Here is a 23,373-nt window from a genome sequence, read left to right as displayed (position 1 = left end):
TGATGTAGTCCATTGGTGGCTGACGGCTCTAAATATATTTTGGATGGGCTGTCATTGAGTTGATAGCCTCGGGGGTAAATGAAGCGAGGCATGAGACTACGATAGCCTAGACGAAACACTCCACAGGCAATAGTGGACCCATCTAGATAGAGGATGTGTAGGGAGTCTTGGCAATAACCAGGGCATACAACCCACTTTGTATATGTATATCCTAGTGATATCTTAAGTCGCCTCCTAGAGCCAGGAGGAGGCAGACGAGAACTCTACATAGGGAACATTTGAGTGTAAAAGTCCAAAAGCACAATGGACAGCAAGACATGAGAGGCAGTATATCACTACAATGATGAGGCAGCTACTAGCAACTCTACTGTGAAGCAAGAATAATCATTCGACAACTCATAATCCGGTAGTCATAGATGGTGTTTTTGAATAGATGAATTCCTATTTCATTTTTCCATTGCCAATGTCATATATGCTCCGCAAAAACAGCGAAGCACTTTGTGCAATGCAGGAAACCCAGAAGCCGAACAAGGAAATTGAACAATCTAGAAAACGAGGGCAGCACCCTTGGTCTTCTTGTCACCACTGTAAAGAAAAGAGATACGTCAGTACTTGATACCAAATAGAACAATGTGCAGATGCAACATACCCCAACTCGAAGTGCTTGCAGCGCTTCAGGGCGAGCTGCTTCTTGGCCTTGCAAGCAGTGCACTCGAGACGCAGGACGACCTTCTTGGTGGTCTTGGCCTTCTTGTGGAAGACGGGCTTGGTCTGACCACCGTAACCACTCTGCTTCCGGTCGTAACGGCGCTTACCCTGGGCGAAGAGGGAGGCCTAAATTGCAAAGAGAATATAATCAGCAATGGCTCACGACTACCATCCTGGTGTCGAGGGCACTAACCTTGCCAGCCTTGTACTGGGTGACCTTGTGCTGTTGGTGCTTGTGGCACTCCTTGGACTTGCAGTACGTCCGGCGGGTTTTGGGAATGTTGACCTGTGCGGAGAGATGTCATGAGCTTTTGTCTTTTTGGTCTGATTGTGCGAATAAGATCAATGTCAATGTGGTTCGTGCCCCGAAGTCCGATTCGAAATTAGTGTGGTCGCAAAGAGATCGGTCGTGTTGTCCGGGCCGTGGTTTTCATGGGGCAGAAATTGTGTCTGCATATCTACGATCCAAAAGGATCGCGGGGTGCATCCATTGTGGCCTGCTTCTCGAATCCTCGATTTCGTCACCAGGTGTTGCTATTGCAGGTTTCGCCACACATTCCCTCTTCAATGCCGACTTTCATATTGCATGCTGCGAGAATCCGGTGAAAAGCAGATGGTTGGATGGTTCATATTGTGGTGATTCGCGACGGTCGGCGGGTTTAACGATTTCGAGGTCGGCCGCACAGTGGACATCACACAATCTCTCCACGACTCGAGGATTTTCGAATGGCCGGGGCTTGCAGAACACTTTGACATATCTCGTAGGGTGATATCCTTACCATTTTGACTGACTTGGCCGGATAGCTGGGTGGTGGTCGTTGGATTGTCGCTTGTCAGAGGAGAGCAAGTGCGATTGTTGGGTTGTGGGATTTCACTCGCTTAGGCCCTATCGGGTGGGCGCTAACCTTTTTAGGAGTCGCCAAGAAGGCTTTGCTGAGTCATTTATAAACTTCATGCCTGAGGCACCATTGACATGACTGATCTCTAAAAGTATTTGGAGTCGATTCTCAGTACGCATATTGTATTCTGCTATACAAATCCTTCTCCAAGTAAAATACTATCCCCTACTCCATACCATGTTCGGCCCTTCATCAATTCCAACCCCTTTTCATGACCTATCACCCATTCCCCTTGAGATGGGTCCCCCAATCTCCACCACACATTTGAGCGGAGTTCATGATTAAGATCCTCAATCTTGGCAATAAGACTCGACGCTTTCTTCTCAAATTCCTTCGGGGAGTCTGACTCTCCTTCTTTGGCACCACTAGGCGCAATAAAGCGCGCAATAGTAATATGTGCGGAAGGAACGGTATACCTAGCCGCGATTGGACAGCCAGATTGAGTCACAATGTTGTAGAGATCACTCCGCAGATGGTGATACGTAAACTGGTCATCTTTTCCACTATACACACTGTGATCTTCCTCGCCAGCCGCAGGAACAAAGCTCAGAGCTATAGCAGAAGTGTCGTAGCTGATTACTGGCTTGACCAGGCGGGCACGGTGGGTGAGAGTGTAGTTTGCCAGCTCTGCTACAGACCCAGTCATCTCAAGAGAAGATGTGATTTCATTGATTTCAGGTCCTGTTAGTGATGACCTGATCTCGAGCGTGGTCATGTGCAGATGATGCGGGGGTACAAGCCAGAGACCTATGTATAGAATCGCGGTTAGTGCAGTCTCTGTATTTGCCGTGGGTCATACATGTTACGTACCAGGTCCAATCAAGGGTCCAATCTCTTGCTGGATCTTGTAGACCAAGTCACGGATATGCTGTGGTGGGCGTGCCCAAAAGGCAAGGTTATGTCTCGGGTCAACGAAGTCTGTCAACCCCTTCTCTGCATCGAGGACTTTGGACAGGATTCCATCTTCTTTCCATTCGCAGAATCCAGGTTGGCAGATTTGATTTCTGAAAATGGCATTTCTCTTGCTTCTATGGTCCTCGTAGACGATTTGCAATTGTTTCTGGATGGGCTATTAGCGTTTGGCCATTCACAATTAATGACTCATGCCCACCGGGTTATTGTCAGAACGGGTGATCAATTGCTGAAACTGATTTTCAGCTGTTATACCCACGGGTTCATTGGCCATGTTGTTTGAGGTCGGACTCCAATTGACTGGTGATTCTAATTTGGGTCAAGGGTTTCAGCGGGGTAGATGGGGTAAAACTGCATGCAAGTGAGAAGAGATTTATACAATCTACTTTCTAACTATAAAGTAATAATAGTTAGTAGACGGAAACATGATTATAGTAATTGGCTCAATCGCTAGTGGGAAAATAGCTTTTTTCATTTCTTAATTCTTTCTAAAAAAAAATATCAACTATACTACAAGTAGTTTAATATATATTCCGAAACCCTGCAGGACAACTCATTCTGAAAAATGGGGGTTCCGGGGCTTACTTCTAGAATTAAGACAGCAAACACATTGCAAAGACATTTCATCTTACTTTAAAAGTCCTAATTATATTGTTCTCCATACTACATTTTGTACATCATCGCAAGTGAAAGTGAGGCTCCGACGCAGTCAGGCAATAAGGCCACAGGCCCCCACCAAAACCCCGCCGAGCTCACATCTTCTCTCCAAACAACTCATTGACAAGAGCTGTACATCCAACTACACTTCAGCCGACCCATACATTGCTCCTTGCCACTATTCAAACTACTGAAAAAGCCACCGTCGCTTCAATATGTTGATCAAGTACGTTTCCCAGCTCCAGCATGACCCCGTCCCCATTGCATCATCACATGGCCTAGAACTGGAAAAGGTCACACTAGAGCCGCAAGCTGACATTCCGCGTCTTAACAGGGTCCGAACACTCACCGGCAAGGAGATCGAGCTCGACATCGAGCCTGACTACAAGGTAATCCACCCGCCAGCCTCGACGCGTTTCCGGCTCCTCCCCGCACGGAATCACTTTACCCTTCGACTCAAATCACATCCACAAACCACGCTATATACACGCTCTTTGAATGCACTTATACTGATACGGACGGTTCTTACAGGTCGCTCGGATAAAGGAGCGTGTTGAGGAGAAGGAGGGAATTCCCCCAGTCCAGCAACGACTGATCTTCGGCGGCAAGCAGATGTAAGATATTACTCCCTGAGTTATTCTCATTGCATCTTATCAAAAGCAAACCCCGGCTAACAAATTCTTAAGGGCGGATGATAAGACAGCATCAGAATATAACCTCGAGGGTGGAGCCACGCTCCATCTCGTGCTTGCTCTGCGTGGAGGATGCGCTGCGATGTCGATGTGAACGCCTTTTGTCATTTTTAGATACCATATTTCTGCAGCAATGTGAATCAGTTGAGGAAAACGAGTGCTTATCCACCCCACATTCCATTTTGCGGATTCGAGCTGCAGGGACAGCGGAGTAATGGAATTTGAGATTAAATAGAGAGGCAATATGCATACTGGGTGTTCTGGATTGGATCCTCTGAATTTTTATTTGGGTCCTTTTTTTCTCTCTCGAGGACATGAGCTGCTTTGGACTATCTTGGTTTGCTATACCTTTCCCGACTCTATTTCCCGGGATGTTTACTGTAGTGTAGGTAAGCGTGCAGCCCCCTTGGGATACAATGCGAGTACTGCGGAGTGCATTTTGGGATGAAGCACTGAGAGACAGTTGTAACATATTAACCCAGCCCAGCTGACTGACTTTCGAATGCTATATGTGCAACGACCTTGGACAAAATTGAGCCCACGGCAAGCTTGAAGACCTGACCAGCAGCCTTGGTTGCACTTTCAGGAATGGTTAAAGCTTGAGAAAGTTGGAGCATATAGGTATCGGCTTCCAGTTTGTTGTGTGCCCAAGCCCTTCACATTGTAAAGAAATGGATATAGCCTGTAGCATGGGACAAGCAGAGCCCATATCAACATTGCATGGAGTTGAAGAAGATAAGAATATTTGTTTTTTGAGATTTGACGAAAATGAAACACGAAATGAATCAGAAATTGAGGTGAATTCCACCTCGGGTATCAGAACAATCCCAAACTCCTTGCTCCAACTGCAAATATAGATGTTACCTATGTCCAATATAGGCATGTATATAGAGGGCCTCCTTTCGGAGACCCTGAAAATAACACAAGGTTTGGTGATCCGAAGATCACGACAAATGTCGTCGTTTCGCTGGCATGAAAATGCTCGGCGCCGGACGTCGACGAATGACGCCCGGGCGGGGAGGAGGAGGCCCGGAGGAAGGCGGGCGGGAGGTGGGAAGAGAAGAGGTGGGAGGGTTGGGGAGGGACGATGAAGAAGATGAAGAGGGGTTCTCCGCACCGTGAGGGGGGAGGTCGCCCGGCGCTTCAGCTTGGGGTCAGAGGCAACAGCTGGTGACTTTTTCACGCCAAGCGCATCGCTGCTAGATGCACCCCGGGGTGGGGTGGCGGAGGCAGTGGAAGTCAGTGCGCGTAGCCGCGCCTCATTCTTAGCTAGCGTGGGTTGCTGGAGTGAGGGTGGGAGCATACCCGGGCGCCGGCTGATGCGTGGGGGAAGTGGTTGCGCTTTTGATGCTGGCTGTGGTGTTGACTGTTCGGCGGGGCGGCGATGTTCTTCAACCAAGCCGATCGGTGCGCGCTTGACTTGTGACGCACGGTTGTTGAGAGACTTGGTGGGCATTGTGAGCGCGGTGTTGCGCTTCTGTGGCTGGAAAATGCTGGGCTTCTTTTCCACCATGCCAGTTCTATGATTATATGTAGTATAGCGTTGACGAACAGAGGGTCGGGATCCAGCCATACGCAAGCCCTTGGTCTCAGGGATGAGTTTGGGAGTGAGGAGTGCACGCTTGGCACTGATGCCATCAATTGCCATTTTCAATTTCTCTGCATCGGCGTCAAGAGAACGTTGGACTTGGTCGCGGAGATCACAGTATACTCCGTACCAGTTGTTGGTATGCTCCGGGAGCTGGTACTTCTCCCACTCAGGAATATCCCGTTTAATGAGCTCAAGCCACATTTCTTCATCTTCTTCAGCGAGGTGGGGGGATGCGAGCTCTATGGCGTGCTGCAAATTTAAAGAATGGTATTAGTAAGTAAACCAAAATAGAAAATGAAGTGCAAGTAAAGTGATAGAAGTGCGGTTTACAAAGACGTACCAGCTTTTCAGGGTTATGGATATTAAGCAAAATGGGACGGGCAAGTGAGTATGGCATGGCACCCAGGTCATCTAGGTCTGAAAAACACATAGTTAATATGGGATTATCCAAAATGAGAGAGTTCATATCATCTGTACCTTTGACGAAGCGGATAGCCGTGGCTGTGGCCAGGTGAAGTAGTGATGGGGCCGGCATCTTGCTTATGACGGCAATGGTTCAAGCCGGATTGAGTACCATGAGATGTGCGACATAGGATGAAAGCAACTAAACAAGAGATAACAAAGCAGATAAGGCGCAATTCGCTTTCGAAAGAACAAAGCACAGATCAAAAGATCAGATGCGATGCTATTCTGGTGGTTGTAGACGGTAGGAGGCTCGGCTTTAAATAAGTGGATGATCACGAGGCCGACGCTGATTGGCTGTCCAAGGCGCTCCATGAATTCGATGCTTTATTTGATGTCTCTTTGTTCTAATGTTTCATAGCTACAGTCATAGAGTCTGCTACTGGTCTGATATTTGTATATTATATATCTGCCCAAGTGAGGACTGGTGACCTTTGTTATCGACATACTCGAGGATCTCAAAGTTCGTTTTATTATTGCGGGAAATCTACCACAATGACCGGGGGCTTGACTGAAAGTTAACATTATCTCTTCTGAATCTAGAAATTGATAGTGTTATGCATAGGATTGTGTAATTGACATATGTGTAGCAATCTTAGAAGTAATGCCAGCTGCTCTGAGATGTCAACCAGAGGAGCTCTTCATTTATCCATGCATACGACTGTTCCAAAAAAGGATCGGAAGCTCACTGGATAATGACTATAAACTCTTTTGCCTTTTTAACCAGCCTTTCATATCCTAACGACTTCTTGCATTCATCTTGTAGTGTCTTGAATCCATCCTCTGTCGCCCTCGAAGCTTATAGTTAGAAACACGTGACGCCCCACTAAGCAAACAGTGCAAACATCGTCTTGATAGCATCATCGAGGGGCATACCAATGAACTTTTGAGAAATCGAAAATCAGCTCAGCATATCACTAAATTCTATTGCCAGATATAAAATTGAGAGGTATGTACTTTTCGGTCTTAAATCTTCTGTCGTGATGCCCGCCTATATACACAGTGTCTTGAATAATTGTGCCAGCAATGCTAGTCGTTTAACTATCGTTCGGGCATCCTGAGTGCTGGATATAGACATCCAATAGCGTTAATTACAACTCATTTTCCCCCATCCTATGGCACCTCTTCTAGCAATTCTGTTCAAGACCCGGAGTGAAAACTTCACACGCATCTAACTCTCACACAGATAACCACAATGGCACCCCGCTCGCAGCTAGAGATCACCACTTCCTCCGTGACCCGTCTGGTCAAGGAGGAAGCTTCCTATCACAAGGAACTTCAGCAGCAGACTGAGCGTATCAAGAAGCTGGAGGCTGATACCGCTGGTGACGACGAGAACCGCGAGTATACCCTGAAGCAAGAGGTATGCGCCTTATACGGAAGCTTTGCTTCTACTAAATTATCTTGCTTATCTTTTGAAACCTCTAATGCTGACATGAATGATAGCACATGTCACTTGAAGAGACCAAGAAGGTCCTGCCTACATTGAAGGAGAAGATTGTGCAGACCGTTGCGAACCTGGAAGCTCTGATTGTGAGTGTAACATCCCTTTTCTACTTCCCATCTGTATCGTTGGATTCCATTGACTAATTCCGATAGATCGAGGAGGGCAAGAAAGGCTTGGAGAGCAATGTCGAGCACATTACCGCTGCCAAAGAAGCCATTGCCCAAGCTAAGATCGCACAGCGCGAGATTTCGTGAGAGAGATGTTTATTACATCCAAGTTTTTTAAAAAAATACCCACAAGGTGGAAGATTTCATAATATCATTCAATAAATTGAAGCCATGCCCAACGCCAGACCATAGACCAGAACTCCTTGCTAGTGCTAGTAATGTACACGCCGAAATGCATCTTTAGGTAGTATCCATCTTCCCGCTGAAGTCATCAGGGAGTTCCTCTCCTTCCTCGAGCTCGGATAATTCGCCATCACTAGCCCCAGAGACTTCGCCTTCATCAAGCATATTGGTGTCCTCCTGTGCCCCATCGCTCTGGGCAGTTGTGACCTGCCGCAATGGTGACGCAGCACCGGTAGCCCCGGCCCTGTCAATTTGCAGAGCAGATGGGCGACCGGCCTCATCTTGGCCGTGCTGGGAGGGAGTCGCGGCATCGTTTTCAGGGCCAGGAGTGTTCCCACTGCTAGCCTTGCCCTTAGAGGTGGCATCCCCCTCGTCGCCGTCTTCGCCCTCCTGCATGCCTTCCCGGCGCTCGACTTCCTCTTTCTCATCACGGATCAGACGACGAAGCTGCATCCCCTCATCCACAATACGACCGAATTGCTCGCGTCGTTCAGCCCATGTCATGGCATAATCCTTGCTTTCCTTCTCGAGATCTGCAATCTCTAGTCGCAATTTTTGAAGGTTCGCTGACTGGTCTTCGCGCGGTTTGAGTAGACGGTTGCTCGTAATTTTGTCTGTCAATTCATCATAGGTCTTTCGCAATGAGAGAAGTCGCTGCGCCTCTTCAAGTTGACTGCGTAGATCGGCCGTGCTTTCCCGTACAGACTGCATTGTCGACAGAATCTGAACGCGCTCGGTGGCATATCGTTGGCGTTCTTGCTCGTTGCTGGTAAGGAGAAATTGGACGCGCGCAATGCTGCCCTCGAATGCGGCAAAGTCGAGTGAGACATCCTCGCGGAAGTGGCGCCATTCTTCGAGCCTTTTCTGTTTTTCGGCTTCTGTTGCGGTCGCATCGGAGTCGGCGTCGGTTTCTTCGGGGGAGGGGTGAGAGGGAGCGAGGATTGTGAGACAATGAGGGACTCGGGGTTCAATAGTCGTTTCGAAATTCGCTTGAATGGCTTTTCTTCGACGTTGAGAAGACGCGACTTGTGGAGCGCATCTGTAAGAGCTGGGGTGTTAACATTGACCAGGGAGGATAGAGCTGGAGTGGACTCGACCTTCTTCTGGCTGGCCTAGCAGCCCATAAGAAGCCATTGTGTGTAGCTGATTGTGGAATTTAATCCCAAAGTCTAATACCACAGGGGTGAATTGAAAGTGGTCGCGACTTTAAGGTGATCGAAGTGGGGAGGATATGAAAAGTGAAACCGAGCGGTCTGGCACTTTGAACTCCGCTTTAACCTTATGTGACCTCCAGGGCTCAATGGCCAGTCTTCAACAATCAGCTGTGCTGCCGAACGAGAGTAATCGACTTTCGTTTACGCAATTAAGCATAGACTCTGAAGCCTTTTGGCTAGAGACCAACTCAAAACTACACAGCATCGCTCGCGTGCCTGCCTAACGATCACGCTGTACTCCGCAATCCAAAACCGTTTGCAAGCACGGCCTGGTGAAGCCACAATCTGAGGCCCGATGGACTTTGTCGCCCAAGGCTCTGTGACTGCTGTCCTAGCTACTAAGTGCTTTGTGTTCTCTGTACTTGCCTCAGTCCCATCACTATGACGGAGATGTACTCCGGCCTCCATGTGGGTCAGCGGTTTTGCTCCCTGGAAGAGTTCAAAACAGTGGTACGGAGTATATCTGTCAGACAACACTGGGAGCTTCGTGTGGCTCGTAGCAACAAGAAGAGCGTGGTTATCGGATGTCGATCATCGGCAAATTGCTTTTTTCGTGTGGTCTGTCGCTCAAACAAAAATGCGACTTACATCACTAGTCTTCAAGACAGCCATAGTTGCCGCCGGAGTGCAAATTCCCCTGCAGCTACACCCGCTCGCTCTGAAGCTTCCCATGTGCGATTTCTGCTGAGCGAGATACCGAAGCTTTTCGATATGAAGTCGAAAATACGAGCCCAGGATGTCGTGGATGCCGTGAAACGCTACCATGGGTATGACATCTCTATGCGTCAGGCACAGCGAGCGCTCACCAAACTTCAACCGCGTCATGCTGAGGGCCAGGATGAACATGGGCCAGATATCGACGTGAGTGCAGATGAACAGCAGTCGCCTGAGGAATCCCCTGAGTCACAAGGAGAAGGGGCACATGCATACGGGGAGATATCCGAGAATCGGTGGCTTCCAGAACATCTCCCATCATCACTGATGGATGATGAGAACATGTCCCCAAACGAGACCTCGAACAACCATCCACCATCTAGTTCCCAAGCCCTGCCACCTCCGCCCCAGGCGCAACACGTACCGGTTCCCACACCAAACCAACCCTCTTTCAGCCACAACCCACTCCCAATGAATATATCACAATCAGGAGTCGAATACCAGACCGCTGCTTTACCAGTAGGAGTGGTTGGGCCTCCGAAGGACTACCCCGAGCGCAGTGATCACGATGCGGTCCCCCAGATGGTTCTTACCAATTTTAAGATTGAATTCACCTGCACAACCTGCGGGTCACTGAATCAGAGCTTTTTCCCAAATCAGGGCAATGTCACCGGTGCCAGCTATATGACCCACCATGCTGTACCGAATCCTGGTAATGTTCCAAGACACACCGGGCCTACTCCTCAGAATGGTGTTGGTAGCAGTAGCAATGCAGTCGGTGAAAACCCCGCTTACGATATCAATGCCCCCAACACATCTACTATCCAAAACGCATGGCCTGGTGGTGGCCTAGGAGTACAAATCGGACCGGCTCATACCTAACATATCATGCAAAGAGGATGATGTCGGCCACCATGTTACTGATATTGGCATATGCGGCTGTGCTAATTTGTGCTTGCACACTGCAACCCCGGCCAACACGAGCACTAGCTGACTTTGTGGCTTAATATGCACGACAATGTATGGTATTCGTTGCCTTGACCGTCCCGGATTCTGACTTTCTCCGCGCTTTATGAGCTGCCAAGTTTATAATTTTGGACGCCTAATCCAGATTATGGCGACGTCTAACTCAGACCTGAAGAGAGCTAGTTCGCCAAGTCTTTTCTGGGATCCCTGTTTTGATTTTGACCGTGAGAACCCTACATAGGTTCATCTTGTGTAGGGGAGGTAATATCCGAGATGACCAGGAACTGGATATCATTAGGGCTAATATTGTTACGAAGTCCACGAGCTACGCTGGTTAATGCTGTTTTGATACCACTTTTGTTGATGGGATTGCGAATTCCCATTCCTATCTAATTAGCTCTGAGACTATCGCCTCACCCTTAGCGCATATTGTTATACCCTTGCATTTGATCAAGTACGTTGTTCCTCAAAACACGTTTCTTCCCTCATGCGGAGCTGGATGATCTCGCGCAATCCTGCTTTCATCTGTTGGTAAAAACGACTAGGTAAGTTGATCTTGGTAGAACTGAACCTCCTAAAGAAATTTGTGGCCATGATAATAGAGGAAGTGAGAGCCAATGGGGCTATGGAAGCCATATCAAGTGCCCTTCGTTATTGAGTCGCAACCTGTTTAGCATAGGCGGTGTGATGGCACTGAAAATTGCATGTGTCTATGTCTAGGAGATATGGCTTCAAATAGTAGCAGCCCAATTGGCTAAATCGACCGCACAACGAGTGATCAAGCTGCAAAACAACAGTGGAGACATAATACTTCGGACGAGTATCCGGAGTTAAAGGCCAAAGTTGCCTGATTCGGCATCCCGGACCGCCAATTACATCAGCCATCGGACGTCCGATCGGCTATCCGACACTGCGGATCCACAACAGACTCTGGGTCTTTGCCAACCGCACTGAAATGATAACACGGAATTGAGCCGAAGGTGTCTGGATCGCCATCCATCGGTGCGATATTGGGCTATAATGTAAACCAGGCACACGAGTTTCTACCTGCATCGGACCTAAATCCGATGTGACACCCGCCAGCGGCGTTCAAGCTCCAATCGACATCCAGCGCTCAGTTGCCGATGGATGTAAATGCACTAAAACCCTGTCAGGGAAAAACTTTTCTTATCAATTGAATGACTCTTATAGGAACAATTTTGCCGTGGGATAATAACTGTTCCTTTAAATAATAACATCGAGACCCTCCACACTCCATACAATTGTGCTCTGGATAGTATCACGCCAAGCATTTCCTCCCAAACTTAGTATACTTTGTGTTGCAAGATCTTTTACGCCACAAGACACACATGGCCTTGTACGAAAAATCTCGAAAAATCTAGGAAGAATCACATTTTGAGCAAGCTTGGCGCCGCCACATCCGCAGCCATGAATCGACAACGAGAGGCCGAAAAGGCCCTTCATGACCAAACAAATATTCTCCCCTTTGCTCAACTCATGGTTGTTTTCACGGGTCTGGCAATTTCCTTGCTGATTTGCATGGTGGACCAGAATGGTATTAGTGTCACACTACCAACGATCTCACGCGAACTGGGTGCTCAGAATACCATCTCCTGGGCTGGAACCTCATCGTTAATTGCAAACACTATGTTCACGGTGCTGTACGGCCGATTGTCAGATATCTTTGGCCGGAAAATCGTGTACATCTCCGCGTTGATCTTGCTATGTATTGCAGATCTGCTCTGTGGCTTGTCCCAGAACCCAGCTATGTTTTATGTTTTCCGAGGCTTGGCTGGTGTCGCCGGTGGTGGTGTTACCTCTTTGACGATGATTATTGTCTCTGATATCGTGACCTTGGAAAAGAGAGGCAAGTACCAGGGTATTCTGGGTGCATCTCTGGGCCTTGGTAATGTCATTGGGCCCTTTCTGGGTGCTGCATTCACCATGCGTTCAACGTGGCGCGGTTTCTTCTGGTTGATTTCTCCATTGGCTGCTTGCTCTGCAGTTGTTGGATACTTCCTCATTCCGAATAATGCACGCAAAGATAGCCTCCGGGAAAATATTGGCCGCATTGACTGGTTCGGACTGCTGGCATCGTCTATTGGTATCATTTTCCTCTTGATTCCTATCTCGGGAGGTGGATCCTACTTCCCATGGGATTCACCGATGGTCATCAGTATGCTCGTTATTGGAGGTTGTTCAATCGTTGCATTTTTGCTCATTGAATGGAAAGTGGCTACACTTCCAATGCTACCAGGTATGTTCTGATCCCCCATAATGGTAGAATAACATTTAGTTGACATGAACCAGTCAGCTTCTTCAGAAATAAAGTGATCTCTGCAATTTTCTTGCAGAGCTTTCTGTATGGAGCAGTTTACCAGTCAACCCTTTATTACCTGCCATTGTACTACCAGAACGCCCGTGGCTGGTCTCCAATTGCTTCTGCGGCCATGACATGTCCTATGGTTGTGTTTCAGTCAAGCTTCTCAATCATATCCGGGTTATACATTTCACGAGTACAGCGCTATGGCGAAATTATTTGGATTGGATTTGGCTTGTGGACCTTGTACGTTGATCGATGCCCAAGTCCTCCTACTTTCATCGCATACTAATACTCTCATTCTCACAGGGGGTCGGGCCTCATTTTAATCTTCGGTCCCCACACCCACCCAGCCGTTATTGCAGTCATCGTGGCAGTCATGGGCGCCGGAATCGGATTCACATTCCAACCAACTCTCGTGGCTCTGCAAGCGCATTGTACCAAGTCCCAAAGAGCAGTTGTGATTGCAAACCGTAACTTCTTCCGCTGTATTGGTGGTTCATGTGGCCTCGCTACCTCCGCGGCAGTTCTGCAAGCTGCTCTTCGCTCCAATCTACCAACCAAGTTCGCGTACCTCGCAGACTCTTCATACTCGCTTCCTGCAAGAGCGAATCTCAGTACAACTGAATGGGCCTCAATCCTGCTTTCTTATAGCAAGGCTTCCCACACAGTATTCATTGTGCAGGTCCCCATCATCGGTGTGTGTTTCCTGGCATGTATGTTCGTGCGTGATAGAGGTCTGGAGCGACCAAAAGAGCCGGAAGAGATTGAAGAGGAAAAGCGAAAAGCCCAAGAAGAGAGAGATGCCGAAGCGGCTACCTCTGCTTCTGAATATCCCGAGGAGTCTGTCGATCATCAGACATACCACCAGGTCGAGAAGCGTCATTCTGCGTCGACATTCGCCGAATCATCGATGCCGCCTTCTCGTGCGGAACCTAGTTATGAGGGATACAAGGAGAAGGAGCAACACTGAAACATGTATAGACATGAAGATGGCGATGGGCCGTTCAATTTGCTTTTGACCTGGCTAAATCTGCATTTTTGCTTTTGTTGCATTGGCAGCGTGTGATACCAAAAAGTTTATACAGTTTGCGATAGATTAATTTAATATAGACCTATCTGGCACTTATGATTGTCCGAACTACCGATTCTTCTCATTGAAAATTGTATGCCAATATTGCTAATTGCTTGACTAGCAGCTTTTCCTAAGCTCTGCTGTTGGTGTTAGTAGATGTCTTGTCTTGGCATTCCGGTCCAACCTCATCTCCGATCTCTTTCAACCTCTTTCAACCTCATCTTGTAATGGTACTTCATCAGCGTCTTTATGTTTTAAATTAAGGGCCATACTTCCCACCAAATCCGATATGTATGCGCTTGGGCATAGCCCCGAACCATCAAGGCAGACAACCCCCGCATCGCGAGATCATAACCCGCGGAAACGCGGGAGGACCGCATGCACTCGCTGCAAGACACGGAAGCAGAAGGTGAGTTCCAGTAAGTAGGATAGTTATAAATATATTCGTTGACGGGAGTTTAGTGCGATAATGAGTATCCGACTTGTTCCAACTGCATGAAGGCGGGGGTCTCATGCGACAAGTCCAGTGTCCGAGAGGACCAAGACCACCAGAATGAGTATGCTCCAAATACATCCAAATCCATGAAGTAACCGGGAATAATAATGTGCGTGTTAGTTATACACGTGGCCTAGAGGAGCGTGTACTGTTCCTTGAGCGTAAACTTGTTGAATCTGATCGATCAGCAAGCCAAAATGCCACCGCCACAAATACTGTGTCTTCGCTATTCTCCCCACCAGGTGGTCACACAACACCACACACAACTACCTCTGGGTTTGACAATAATCCTGTGGGAGAGATTGTGGGACTTCTTGCCCTGAGTTCTGAAGCCCCTGCATACGTAGGATCCAGTTCTGGCCTTTCTCTCGCTGCCGACCTGGGAGAGATGGTCCAAACAAGTGTATGGAACCAATTCATCTCAAGAATGCAGCAGAAAGCCAATACCACTGCCAATAATCCTCAAAACAAGGCAGGCCAAGTACATGGGCCTTCAGAGCAACCTAGCGCCACTCAAATTCCAGACAGGCCAACGAGGATGGAAGATCTCTTACCGGCGAATGTTGAACCTCCAACCGATGAGATGGGGACAAGAATACTCGATACATATTTCACCCGACTTCATTCTCGATATCCATTCATTAACCGGAAACAAGTATGGCAGATCCATGCAGATCGATGGCGCTTAGCAAAGATCAAGCGCGAGGATCTTACTCGGCCTGATCGATTCGCTATCTTCAAACTCAACCTGGTCTATGCAATCGGCGCAACAATGCTTCGACTGAGTGAGAAATACGCGTACACGCCGCCTGAGGTAATTATATTCTCTAGACGTTAGATAGGCCGACGCTTACAGGTTTTAGCGATTTTATACTGCCGCCTTGCAGCATGTTCCCACAATGTGTGAAGCACGATCCGTTGACAATATCGAGGCCATGGTTCTTCTCGTTGTGTATCATCTCCGAACCGCATCCAGTCATGGCATGTGGTACATGATTGGACTTGCTATGCGCACTGCTATCGACCTAGGTCTTCACCGAAAGGCAAATGAGATCAATATGGATCCATTTACCACTCAAATGCGACGAAGACTATTTTGGACTGTGTACTATTTGGAGCGAGTGGTATCAATGTCCCTCGGTCGCCCGTTCAGTATATCCGATCGTAACATTGACCTCGACCTCCCACTAGAAGTGGATGATGATGTCGAAGATCCCACACTACTCACAGCACCCCTAGATCCAACCAAAACCACAACATTGACATTCGCAATATACCTTTTTAAACTCCGACGCATCGACTCCCGCATCCAACATAAAATCTACCGTGCCGACCGACCCCTCTCCTCTCTCCGACCAAAAATGGACACTCTATATCTTGAACTGGAAGAATGGAAAGAATCCGCCGTATCGCGATTCAACGGTCTAGATCTCGACTACCCAATGCTGCACTTCAACCGAGCAGTCCGACTCCTAATCCAGCCCTTCCTCCCCCTCCTCCCAATCACAGACCCATACTACCAAATCTGCATCCTGGCCGCAGGGAACATATGCCAATCCCATAAACGCCTGCACCAAACCCTCGAATACGGGCACTCCTTCCTAGCCGTGCAAACAGTCTTCATGGCAGGAATAACCCTCCTATACGCACTATGGACCCACACAGACCAAGTCTGGTCCGTCCGAATGAGCAACGACATCCGCGCCTGCTCAACCGTGCTATTCGTAATGGGCGAGCGCGCAGCATGGGTCAAGAAATACCGCGATGCCTTCGAGCTGCTAGTCAACGCCGCCATGGAGAAACTGCAGGGCAACGAGACTGCCCGTAACGCCGGAATGGCGGAGCTGATGACGGCTCAGTATGGCGTTAATTGGAATTCTACGACTGCTCCCGGGATGTCTGGTAGTGATAAGTTTCCCCCGGTCAACCCCACGGGGCTGGCTCCTGATACTGCGGGTGCTACGCCCCAGACGCAGGGTTGTCCGGATGATGATTCTGAGCATGCGGTTAGAATGGCGTTGCAGCTGGCGCCGTGGATTGATCAGGATGAGAGTGATCCGCTGTGGGTGCCGGACTTTGAGACTTTGGAGAGTTTGTCTGGAACTTTTTGGAGTCATGGTGATACGAGACTTTTTGATACTTTGTGATTTATTTTTTGATGTGTTGATTGTACATACGTGTGAGAAATGAGGATGATACCCTTTTATTGTGATTAAATAACAGATTGTCCTTTATTCATTAGGGGAGCTGTTCTGTGATTGTTTCGGGGGACTTCTAAAGGAGAAATTGTAAGAGTTGGCTAAATTCGAGGCCCCTTATATGAGGCAATTGGGCCGTTCTTTTCAAGATAGGGGATGTCTAGAAGTATATTCGGTAGACTTGTTAAGCTCTGTTCTATGCTTGCTTGGTGTTGCGTTGACTTTTTGGATGTCAGGTCTGGTCGTGCTGGTGCGAAGTAGTCGACTAGTATCAGTCTGGTATGATCGTATGATGGCCCTTATTGTATATTCTTAAAGAAGAATCCGCCTTTATGATATGTTCAAGGAGGTATATCCGTAAACCAGCTTGCAAGATCCGGCAAATCAAATCTCCCAAGGAAACCAAACTCTTCCTGACCCAAGCCCATCTCATCCCAAGTTGTAAAAAGATTGATATCCATGTTATTGGGTTCTTGGCGGAGGTTGTGTTCGTCTGATACCGGCTCAGTAGGCTGTGACGACAAATCGGGTCGGTTGGGTTGTTGATTGCCCCTTTGATGCAGCTGAGTAGGTACCGACGAGGAAGTATCGCCATCCCGACAAGTAGCTATACGAGAATTAGCATATAACCAGTGAAATCCTATTAAAAACAAACCTGAGTAGTTTTGCATAATATGTTGGTGCGTTACTTGCAAGAACTGCAACGAGTTGCGGGCAGACAGACTAAACATAGCCATAAAAGCCAATATCTCTTCGCACTTGCGCCAGCTCTCATCCACGATTTGTGAATCAACCTGCTCCCGGATAGAATGGCAGGAGTATGACATTATCAGGATAAACCCTGCAGTTGATGTATCTAGTACATGTCAGTTGGCGAGCATGAATAACAAAGAACTGAATTGATAACGAACAGAATCCATTGTACCACCATGCATCAGTTACAGTTGTTCGATATGTCTCATGAACAAGCGAGACTAGGTCTATAGCTGCCATGACGCAGGAGGCAGCACATTTTGAGAAGACTGTGGAGTAGATTATATTTTTCTCAGCGGGCTGTATATCAGAGCGACGTGATGATCCTGCTCGCTCATCAGAACAGAGCTGAGTAAACATTGGGCGATATAACAGGAGGCGAAGGTGGATGAATCTATTTTTTTATGGTCAGAGATTGTAACTCGAAAGTCCAAAGAGAGAAGCTACCTCGCACGCAACACGTTCTGCTGGCGCTTGAAGATCGGCGCATTGCCACTGTCTGAGCGATGCAGTGATGGTTCATCTGTCCAATTCAGGGGCTGGGGTACGCCGGTCTCATAGGCAGCAAGTTTATCATCGAGCTCCATCAACACATCCAGGCTACAAAGCTTGGAGCTTCGTGACAGACTGGTGCGAGTGCTATTAGATCGACTCTGCCAAGCGTTATAGACCTCGGATAGAATAGACTCGAGAATTTTGTATAACTCGATGGTTGAAACGTAGAAAGTCATATATCCCAACTTATGATCACAAGGTTGTCCACTAAGCTCACAAGGGTCGGCTTCTTGAGAGTCCGTTCCCATTACAGGCAGAGGTAACGGTGAGATGTGAGAGGTCATGCTCGGTCTTCCATGCGTCATGCTCACAATCCTATTTTCATTAGTTAGCTATGTCTTCAGGGAAATAATCTGGAAAAAAGATTGTAACCAACATGTCCATAATGACGCAGCTGTGCCAAGTACGCCGTCGTATTTCTGTCTCCAGAGGTTTATTCGAGGCGTGCGTGGTTGTCTCGTGTAACCCGAGCCCTTGACCAGCTCGACATGCCAGTCCAATTGCATTCCAGCACCGATTCGGATAAGGGGTGCTCTGAAGAAGAAGTGAAATAATCAAAAACGTTTGAACCACGCCGATAGTGCCTATATCCAGAAGATCAAGATTCACAAATCGCTTTGAGCGAAGGAAAAACGAATAAACCGCGGCCTCTCGGTCCGCGGGCGGAATATCAGAGAAATAGCAGCCCATGGCGAAGATGGCATTGAGTGCGCAGTGGAAGACAATTGAATTAGGACCGGAGTCAAATGCGCCCCCGAGTCCGATATTGAGTTGTGGTAACTCGGGCTTAGATGCCTTGTCCGACCCCCAGAGATTTTCATACGCTTGCTCGAAACTGGGGCGATGGAAAAATGGAAATAGACAATGTACTCTGTCCCAGTAACATTCAAGAAGGTGGTCTGCCAAAGATCGAGGTGGCAAGGAGAAGTCGTCGAATCGAAGATCTACTGACGGATGGCCTAGATCTCGCCAAATCCCTGTATCAGGACCTTGGGATCTTGACGACTCACCCTTGCTATCTCGCAAATCTGACTTATATGACTGCAAAGGCATGGACTCTCCTGCGAGACGCATAAAAGATGCCACTGAAGAGTTCCCATAGTATTGCTGCTCCTGTGGAGAGTCTGTGCTTGGGTCGTCTTCTGCAACAGATATTGCACCCATAGCGGTGACATTACCGTGGGAGTTGAGAGATGGTGGAGGATATATACCGCCTGCTCGTGGGTGGGCAGATTCAGGAGACAGATGTGGCGCATGTGGAGATCTATAGCGCTCAGCTTCCGGTCGATTCCTCTGCGCGGGAAATCTTGGTGGTTGAAAAGTTGGAGTTGAAGACATATGGCTTGGTCCAGATGGCATAGGGGTGGAACCTAGTCCTAGCAGTCCTTCTGCAGCCACAGATGTCCTCGATTCTGCGTCTAGACCATCCAGATCCATATCTTCCCCCACATGACTTTGACTTTCAGATGCCCCGTAGTCTCCATGTTGTGAAGGCCCAGGCGGGACGGTAACCCCGCCTTTTGCACATATGTCTTCAAGCTCTCGAATGCGATCATGGAGAATCTTCAGGTATTCATCGTTGCTGGCAGACCTCGCATTGTCTAGCTTGTATACACATTGGTTCACGGTATACGAGCGCCGAGCGCATGGGCCACAAATTGGCTTTATACCATCACACCTGACCTTTTTATCTCGACATGACTCGCATGCCAAGGCAATCTTGCGACGTCGCGGTGGCTCTCGTTTGGTAATTCCACCTTTGGGAGGCATCTGTGGCCGCTCCTATAAGCCACAGCTAAGGGCATGTGCACCCCACAGTATTGCTTCTGCACAGTTTTATTGGTGATTCGGGTGATTACCGAAAGCAAGGTCGCGTGCTGCAGGAAATGTAATCCTTATGAGAATGGGAAAAGGAGTGGAACAATCCCGGGACTGTTGTGCCCGGGATGTACCCGGAGACAGGGTCACGTGGCAACCAATATCCCCCGGAATTACGAAATAAAATGAAGAAATGGAGAAATGGAGAAAAGTATTCCTGTTTTTGTCTTAAGGTCAAGACTAGTGAGCCCTGAGTGCTCTAATTGGGCTACTGGGTCCAATGTGTAGGATCGACATCATACGTGGAGCCCCCGGGATGCACCCGGTGTGGTTCTTCACAGAGCGCAAGCGTCAACCTTGGAAGAGAGGAATATTTGATGAAAGGCCAACTATACCTCACATTACTACATCCATAGTTACATAGTTCAAGTGGTATAGAGATAAATGCAGTCAACTTAGCCAGCCATTTCATTGTTGCGGACGTATTGCGGATGCAGTGCGGTTGCGGATCCGCAAGTACTCTATGCCGGGTGCATTCCGAAATTGACGTAGAGAACCCTGCTGCCTCATTAATGAGACCTTTGTTTCAAGTAATAAAAATAATAGAAACAAGCTATTTCCCTTCACTTTCCCCCTTCTTCCAAAATCCAAAATCAAGTACCGTTACATGTCGTTGTTGTCGTTCCACACAGAAGCCTGATATCAGAATATCAAACCCAGATTCACCAACATCTAAAACCCAAAAGACAACTTCAGCTGCATAGCACCTACTACCTGAATATATTTTACAGTCAAAGAAACCAGCCCAATACCAATTAATACCTACCACAACCCCAAATGGAAAACGACCACCAGATGCTTCAAATGGACCATACTACTCTTTCACACCACTGTCCATGGCAAGTCGACACACCTCAACCAATCTCCCGAGAACGATGGCCTACAGAAGAAGGTCTTCAATGGGGTTCAGATCCCAGCTTCTGCTACCATGGCTACTCTAGTCCCATCGGAACCTGGACAGAGGAGCGACTCGTGCAAAACCTGATGCGGAACATGGCCAGTTTCTGTGCCACTATGGACATTGGCTTCGATATTCCTGAAACCAAAGATGGGGCATCTCAGAAATACATACTAGATCCCCCAGAACTGGATGGATTCACACTTCCCATGTTCCAGCCCTCGATGATGCCACAAAATGAAAGACTCTCCGAAACACCATCCTCGCCATCTTCATCCACATCGAACCAAGGCCAAATCCTCTCATCAGATGATACCGAATGCACACAACGGGCAAGCTGCATCAAAGCCAGGAATCGGTCTGGGCAAAAGAAGAGAAAATGTATACAAAAGCCGGGACAGAAATTGTGCCACTGCCGAGCGGAAAAGAAGAGAAGAGAGCTTGTTCGAGACCGGTATAAAGAACTCTGTCGCATTGTGCCAGGGCTTGAGAGACAGGAATACACGAGGAAATACGTTCTCGAGGAGACTGCATTGTGGGTTCAAAGATTGGTGCAGGGTAATGATGCCCTTTATCAACAGCTGGGGCAGTTGAAGGAACAGGAGAAGTTGAAACAGTTGCGATTATTTCCTATTGAGGAGGAAGAAACGGGGGGCTGCTAGTTCTACCACTGTCTGTATTTAGAAGAACATCACGATATCATGTAACCTACAATAATAATACTGTATCCACGCATATTATCCATTTATGACCTCATGGACCCGACATCCCAACACGATAATTCGGGGATAACAAAGAAACATGGCAACATTGCAGATTCAACATATGAATACCCACAATGAAAGGTTTCAAAGGGTTCAAAGGTGATCTATTGTGTTTGGCTAGGAGAGAGACAATGGGATCAACAAATATTATTATGTCAAAAGAAAAGTATTAATACAAACCCAAAAATCTACAGAGGAGCAACAGTGGCAATCCCCTTGCTCAGACTCTGAATCTGCCCAGAATAGTATGCCTATAAAACCAGTCAGCAAACCACTCAACCCACCCAAAGGGGAAAAAGAAGGGAAAACCTACACTCTCAGCCCCAGCTCCAACAAGATGCAACGGCAGGAACCGCATATACCAAGGCACAGCCACATTATTCAACACCATCCTTGCCTCCTCATCACCAACACTCTCATCAAGCAACAGACGCGGGAACCTCGGATCAATAGCCCCAGGCCGCCCAATCCCAACAAGATCACAAGCACCATCCCTAATAGCCGCCTCAGCACCAGCACGCGTGCGGAACCCACCAGTCAACATAAGCACAAGATCAGGATGACGCTGTCGCACCTCCTTCGAGAACTCGAGGAAGAAAGCCTCGCGCGCTGCGGTGCGTGCTGATTTCGGTGCTGCAGCGGGATTGGCTGTGTCCCTACCCATCATCTTTGGGTCTTCGTAGCTTCCACCGGAGATTTCCATAAAGTCAATACCGGCTTCGGCGAGAAGGGCGATTTGTGTCATTGTTTCTTCGAAGGTTGCGGAGCTGTGGTCGGCGGAGTTTAGTTTGATGCCGATTGCGAAGGTTGATGGTACGACTTTGCGCGTTTGGGAGAGAATTTCTAGGACGAAGCGGGCGCGTTTTTCGGGTGTGCCGCCGTAGGCGTCTGTGCGGAGGTTTGTCTGTGGTTAGAATTAGTATTGGTGTTGTTGTTTGTAATGGCGTTAGGCTAGGATGACAGAGGAACGAAAGAGTGTCGTACCTTGCTGTTGAGGAATTGGTCTAACCAAGAAAACAAACCATTAGCACAAGGATCATCAAGCCAATCCTTTAAAAAGGAAAAAAAGACAACATACCAATCAAATATCCATGCGCACCATGCAGCTCAACACCCGAGAACCCAGCATCGGCCATAAGTCTTGCAGTATCGACAAACTGACGAATAACCCTCTCAACGTCCTGAGTAGTCATTTCCTTGGGTCCAGACCAAACAAGACACCCGATCAGGCCCTCAAGGTAGCTATTTCCAACCTTGATGGGCACGGCGCTGGGCGCGAGTGTCGGCGCGAAGATGCCGCGGTGGCCTGCAACGCGGAAGGACTGCCGACCTGGATGAGAGATCTGGGCGATGGCTGGCGTGCCGTGTTTTTGGCAGGTGTCGGCGTATGTCTTCCATTGAGCGACTAGGCCGCTGTTGGTTTCGCTATCTTTGTATTCGTTGTGTAGGGCTGGGTCGAAGGGGCCGCCCATGTGGTTTACGTCGACTTGGACGTTTCCTGGTGAGGTGTTAGGGTTGGCTTTTGGGAATATGTTTATAGTGTAGGGTGAGATTAGAGTCATGGTTAGGGCTCGGGGGGTTTGCATTTGCCATAGAAGTCTCAACTAGACATGGAAGCATTAGACCTTACCTGTAAGGATACTTCCCCATCCACCGTCCGACCATTGCTCATAGGCATCGACCAGGGCATTTGTCGGGTGGTTATTTTTAGCTAACATCTCAGCCATTGCAGCCTGGAAGGATGTTAGTTCTATTTGTATATAGCTATTAGGCTTGAATGTTGTACCTTGCTGAGCCTATTCGGCAAAACCAGGCCACATGGGAGCTTGACGGGGTCTGCCAGGGGAGATGGCATGGTGTATATGCAGCTTCGTATGTGATCAA

General features: G+C 48.2%; 11 protein-coding genes across 11 annotated transcripts; 6 read left to right on the top strand and 5 right to left on the bottom strand.

The window, feature by feature from the left end:
- Window positions 1–368: 368 nt before the first annotated feature.
- On the bottom strand, window positions 369–2,793 carry N7487_006233 (60S ribosomal eL42 domain-containing protein; the record flags this gene model as incomplete). The annotated part of the gene is made up of 7 exons (XM_056873980.1): window positions 369–585; window positions 650–834; window positions 902–994; window positions 1,488–1,512; window positions 1,784–2,354; window positions 2,418–2,667; window positions 2,719–2,793. The coding sequence occupies 7 exons, from the start codon at window positions 2,791–2,793 to the stop codon at window positions 546–548; spliced, it is 1,239 nt and encodes a 412-aa protein (XP_056731700.1). The 3' UTR covers window positions 369–545.
- Window positions 2,794–3,391: 598 nt separating this feature from the next.
- On the top strand, window positions 3,392–3,962 carry N7487_006232 (NEDD8 family protein RUB1; the record flags this gene model as incomplete). Its single annotated transcript, XM_056873979.1, has 3 exons — window positions 3,392–3,565; window positions 3,708–3,790; window positions 3,863–3,962. 3 exons carry the CDS (start codon window positions 3,392–3,394, stop codon window positions 3,960–3,962), a joined length of 357 nt encoding a protein of 118 aa, XP_056731699.1.
- A 691-nt stretch (window positions 3,963–4,653) lies between these two features.
- N7487_006231 (elongin A domain-containing protein) lies at window positions 4,654–5,994 on the bottom strand (the record flags this gene model as incomplete). The annotated part of the gene is made up of 4 exons (XM_056873978.1): window positions 4,654–4,713; window positions 4,791–5,708; window positions 5,800–5,876; window positions 5,937–5,994. The coding sequence occupies 4 exons, from the start codon at window positions 5,992–5,994 to the stop codon at window positions 4,654–4,656; spliced, it is 1,113 nt and encodes a 370-aa protein (XP_056731698.1).
- An 825-nt stretch (window positions 5,995–6,819) lies between these two features.
- Window positions 6,820–7,622, top strand: N7487_006230 (putative tubulin-specific chaperone Rbl2; the record flags this gene model as incomplete). The annotated part of the gene is made up of 4 exons (XM_056873977.1): window positions 6,820–6,870; window positions 7,108–7,284; window positions 7,368–7,454; window positions 7,521–7,622. Exons 2-4 carry the CDS (start codon window positions 7,117–7,119, stop codon window positions 7,620–7,622), a joined length of 357 nt encoding a protein of 118 aa, XP_056731697.1. The 5' UTR covers window positions 6,820–6,870; window positions 7,108–7,116.
- Window positions 7,623–7,775: 153 nt separating this feature from the next.
- On the bottom strand, window positions 7,776–8,852 carry N7487_006229 (uncharacterized protein; the record flags this gene model as incomplete). Its single annotated transcript, XM_056873976.1, has 2 exons — window positions 7,776–8,716; window positions 8,786–8,852. 2 exons carry the CDS (start codon window positions 8,850–8,852, stop codon window positions 7,776–7,778), a joined length of 1,008 nt encoding a protein of 335 aa, XP_056731696.1.
- Window positions 8,853–9,313: 461 nt separating this feature from the next.
- On the top strand, window positions 9,314–10,468 carry N7487_006228 (uncharacterized protein; the record flags this gene model as incomplete). Its single annotated transcript, XM_056873975.1, has 1 exon — window positions 9,314–10,468. The coding sequence occupies one exon, from the start codon at window positions 9,314–9,316 to the stop codon at window positions 10,466–10,468; it is 1,155 nt and encodes a 384-aa protein (XP_056731695.1).
- Window positions 10,469–11,980: 1,512 nt separating this feature from the next.
- Window positions 11,981–13,845, top strand: N7487_006227 (putative MFS transporter; the record flags this gene model as incomplete). Its single annotated transcript, XM_056873974.1, has 3 exons — window positions 11,981–12,809; window positions 12,863–13,118; window positions 13,182–13,845. 3 exons carry the CDS (start codon window positions 11,981–11,983, stop codon window positions 13,843–13,845), a joined length of 1,749 nt encoding a protein of 582 aa, XP_056731694.1.
- A 391-nt stretch (window positions 13,846–14,236) lies between these two features.
- N7487_006226 (putative C6 transcription factor) lies at window positions 14,237–16,590 on the top strand (the record flags this gene model as incomplete). Its single annotated transcript, XM_056873973.1, has 4 exons — window positions 14,237–14,356; window positions 14,410–14,504; window positions 14,564–15,257; window positions 15,307–16,590. The coding sequence occupies 4 exons, from the start codon at window positions 14,237–14,239 to the stop codon at window positions 16,588–16,590; spliced, it is 2,193 nt and encodes a 730-aa protein (XP_056731693.1).
- A 392-nt stretch (window positions 16,591–16,982) lies between these two features.
- On the bottom strand, window positions 16,983–19,719 carry N7487_006225 (uncharacterized protein; the record flags this gene model as incomplete). Its single annotated transcript, XM_056873972.1, has 5 exons — window positions 16,983–17,248; window positions 17,297–17,497; window positions 17,553–17,788; window positions 17,842–18,264; window positions 18,326–19,719. 5 exons carry the CDS (start codon window positions 19,717–19,719, stop codon window positions 16,983–16,985), a joined length of 2,520 nt encoding a protein of 839 aa, XP_056731692.1.
- An 885-nt stretch (window positions 19,720–20,604) lies between these two features.
- Window positions 20,605–21,387, top strand: N7487_006224 (basic helix-loop-helix domain-containing protein; the record flags this gene model as incomplete). Its single annotated transcript, XM_056873971.1, has 1 exon — window positions 20,605–21,387. One exon carries the CDS (start codon window positions 20,605–20,607, stop codon window positions 21,385–21,387), a length of 783 nt encoding a protein of 260 aa, XP_056731691.1.
- Window positions 21,388–21,677: 290 nt separating this feature from the next.
- On the bottom strand, window positions 21,678–23,344 carry N7487_006223 (NADH:flavin oxidoreductase/NADH oxidase family protein; the record flags this gene model as incomplete). The annotated part of the gene is made up of 6 exons (XM_056873970.1): window positions 21,678–21,740; window positions 21,803–22,393; window positions 22,474–22,493; window positions 22,568–22,987; window positions 23,120–23,222; window positions 23,276–23,344. The coding sequence occupies 6 exons, from the start codon at window positions 23,342–23,344 to the stop codon at window positions 21,678–21,680; spliced, it is 1,266 nt and encodes a 421-aa protein (XP_056731690.1).
- Between the last annotated feature and the right edge of the window lie 29 nt (window positions 23,345–23,373).

This window comes from Penicillium crustosum (assembly GCF_028827405.1).
Source record: "Penicillium crustosum strain IBT 35664 chromosome Unknown utg000002l_segment0_segment0, whole genome shotgun sequence".
Classification (NCBI taxonomy): domain Eukaryota; kingdom Fungi; phylum Ascomycota; class Eurotiomycetes; order Eurotiales; family Aspergillaceae; genus Penicillium; species Penicillium crustosum.
Note: the sequence above shows the minus strand (reverse complement) of the source record. Positions and strands in the feature narration are given on the sequence as shown.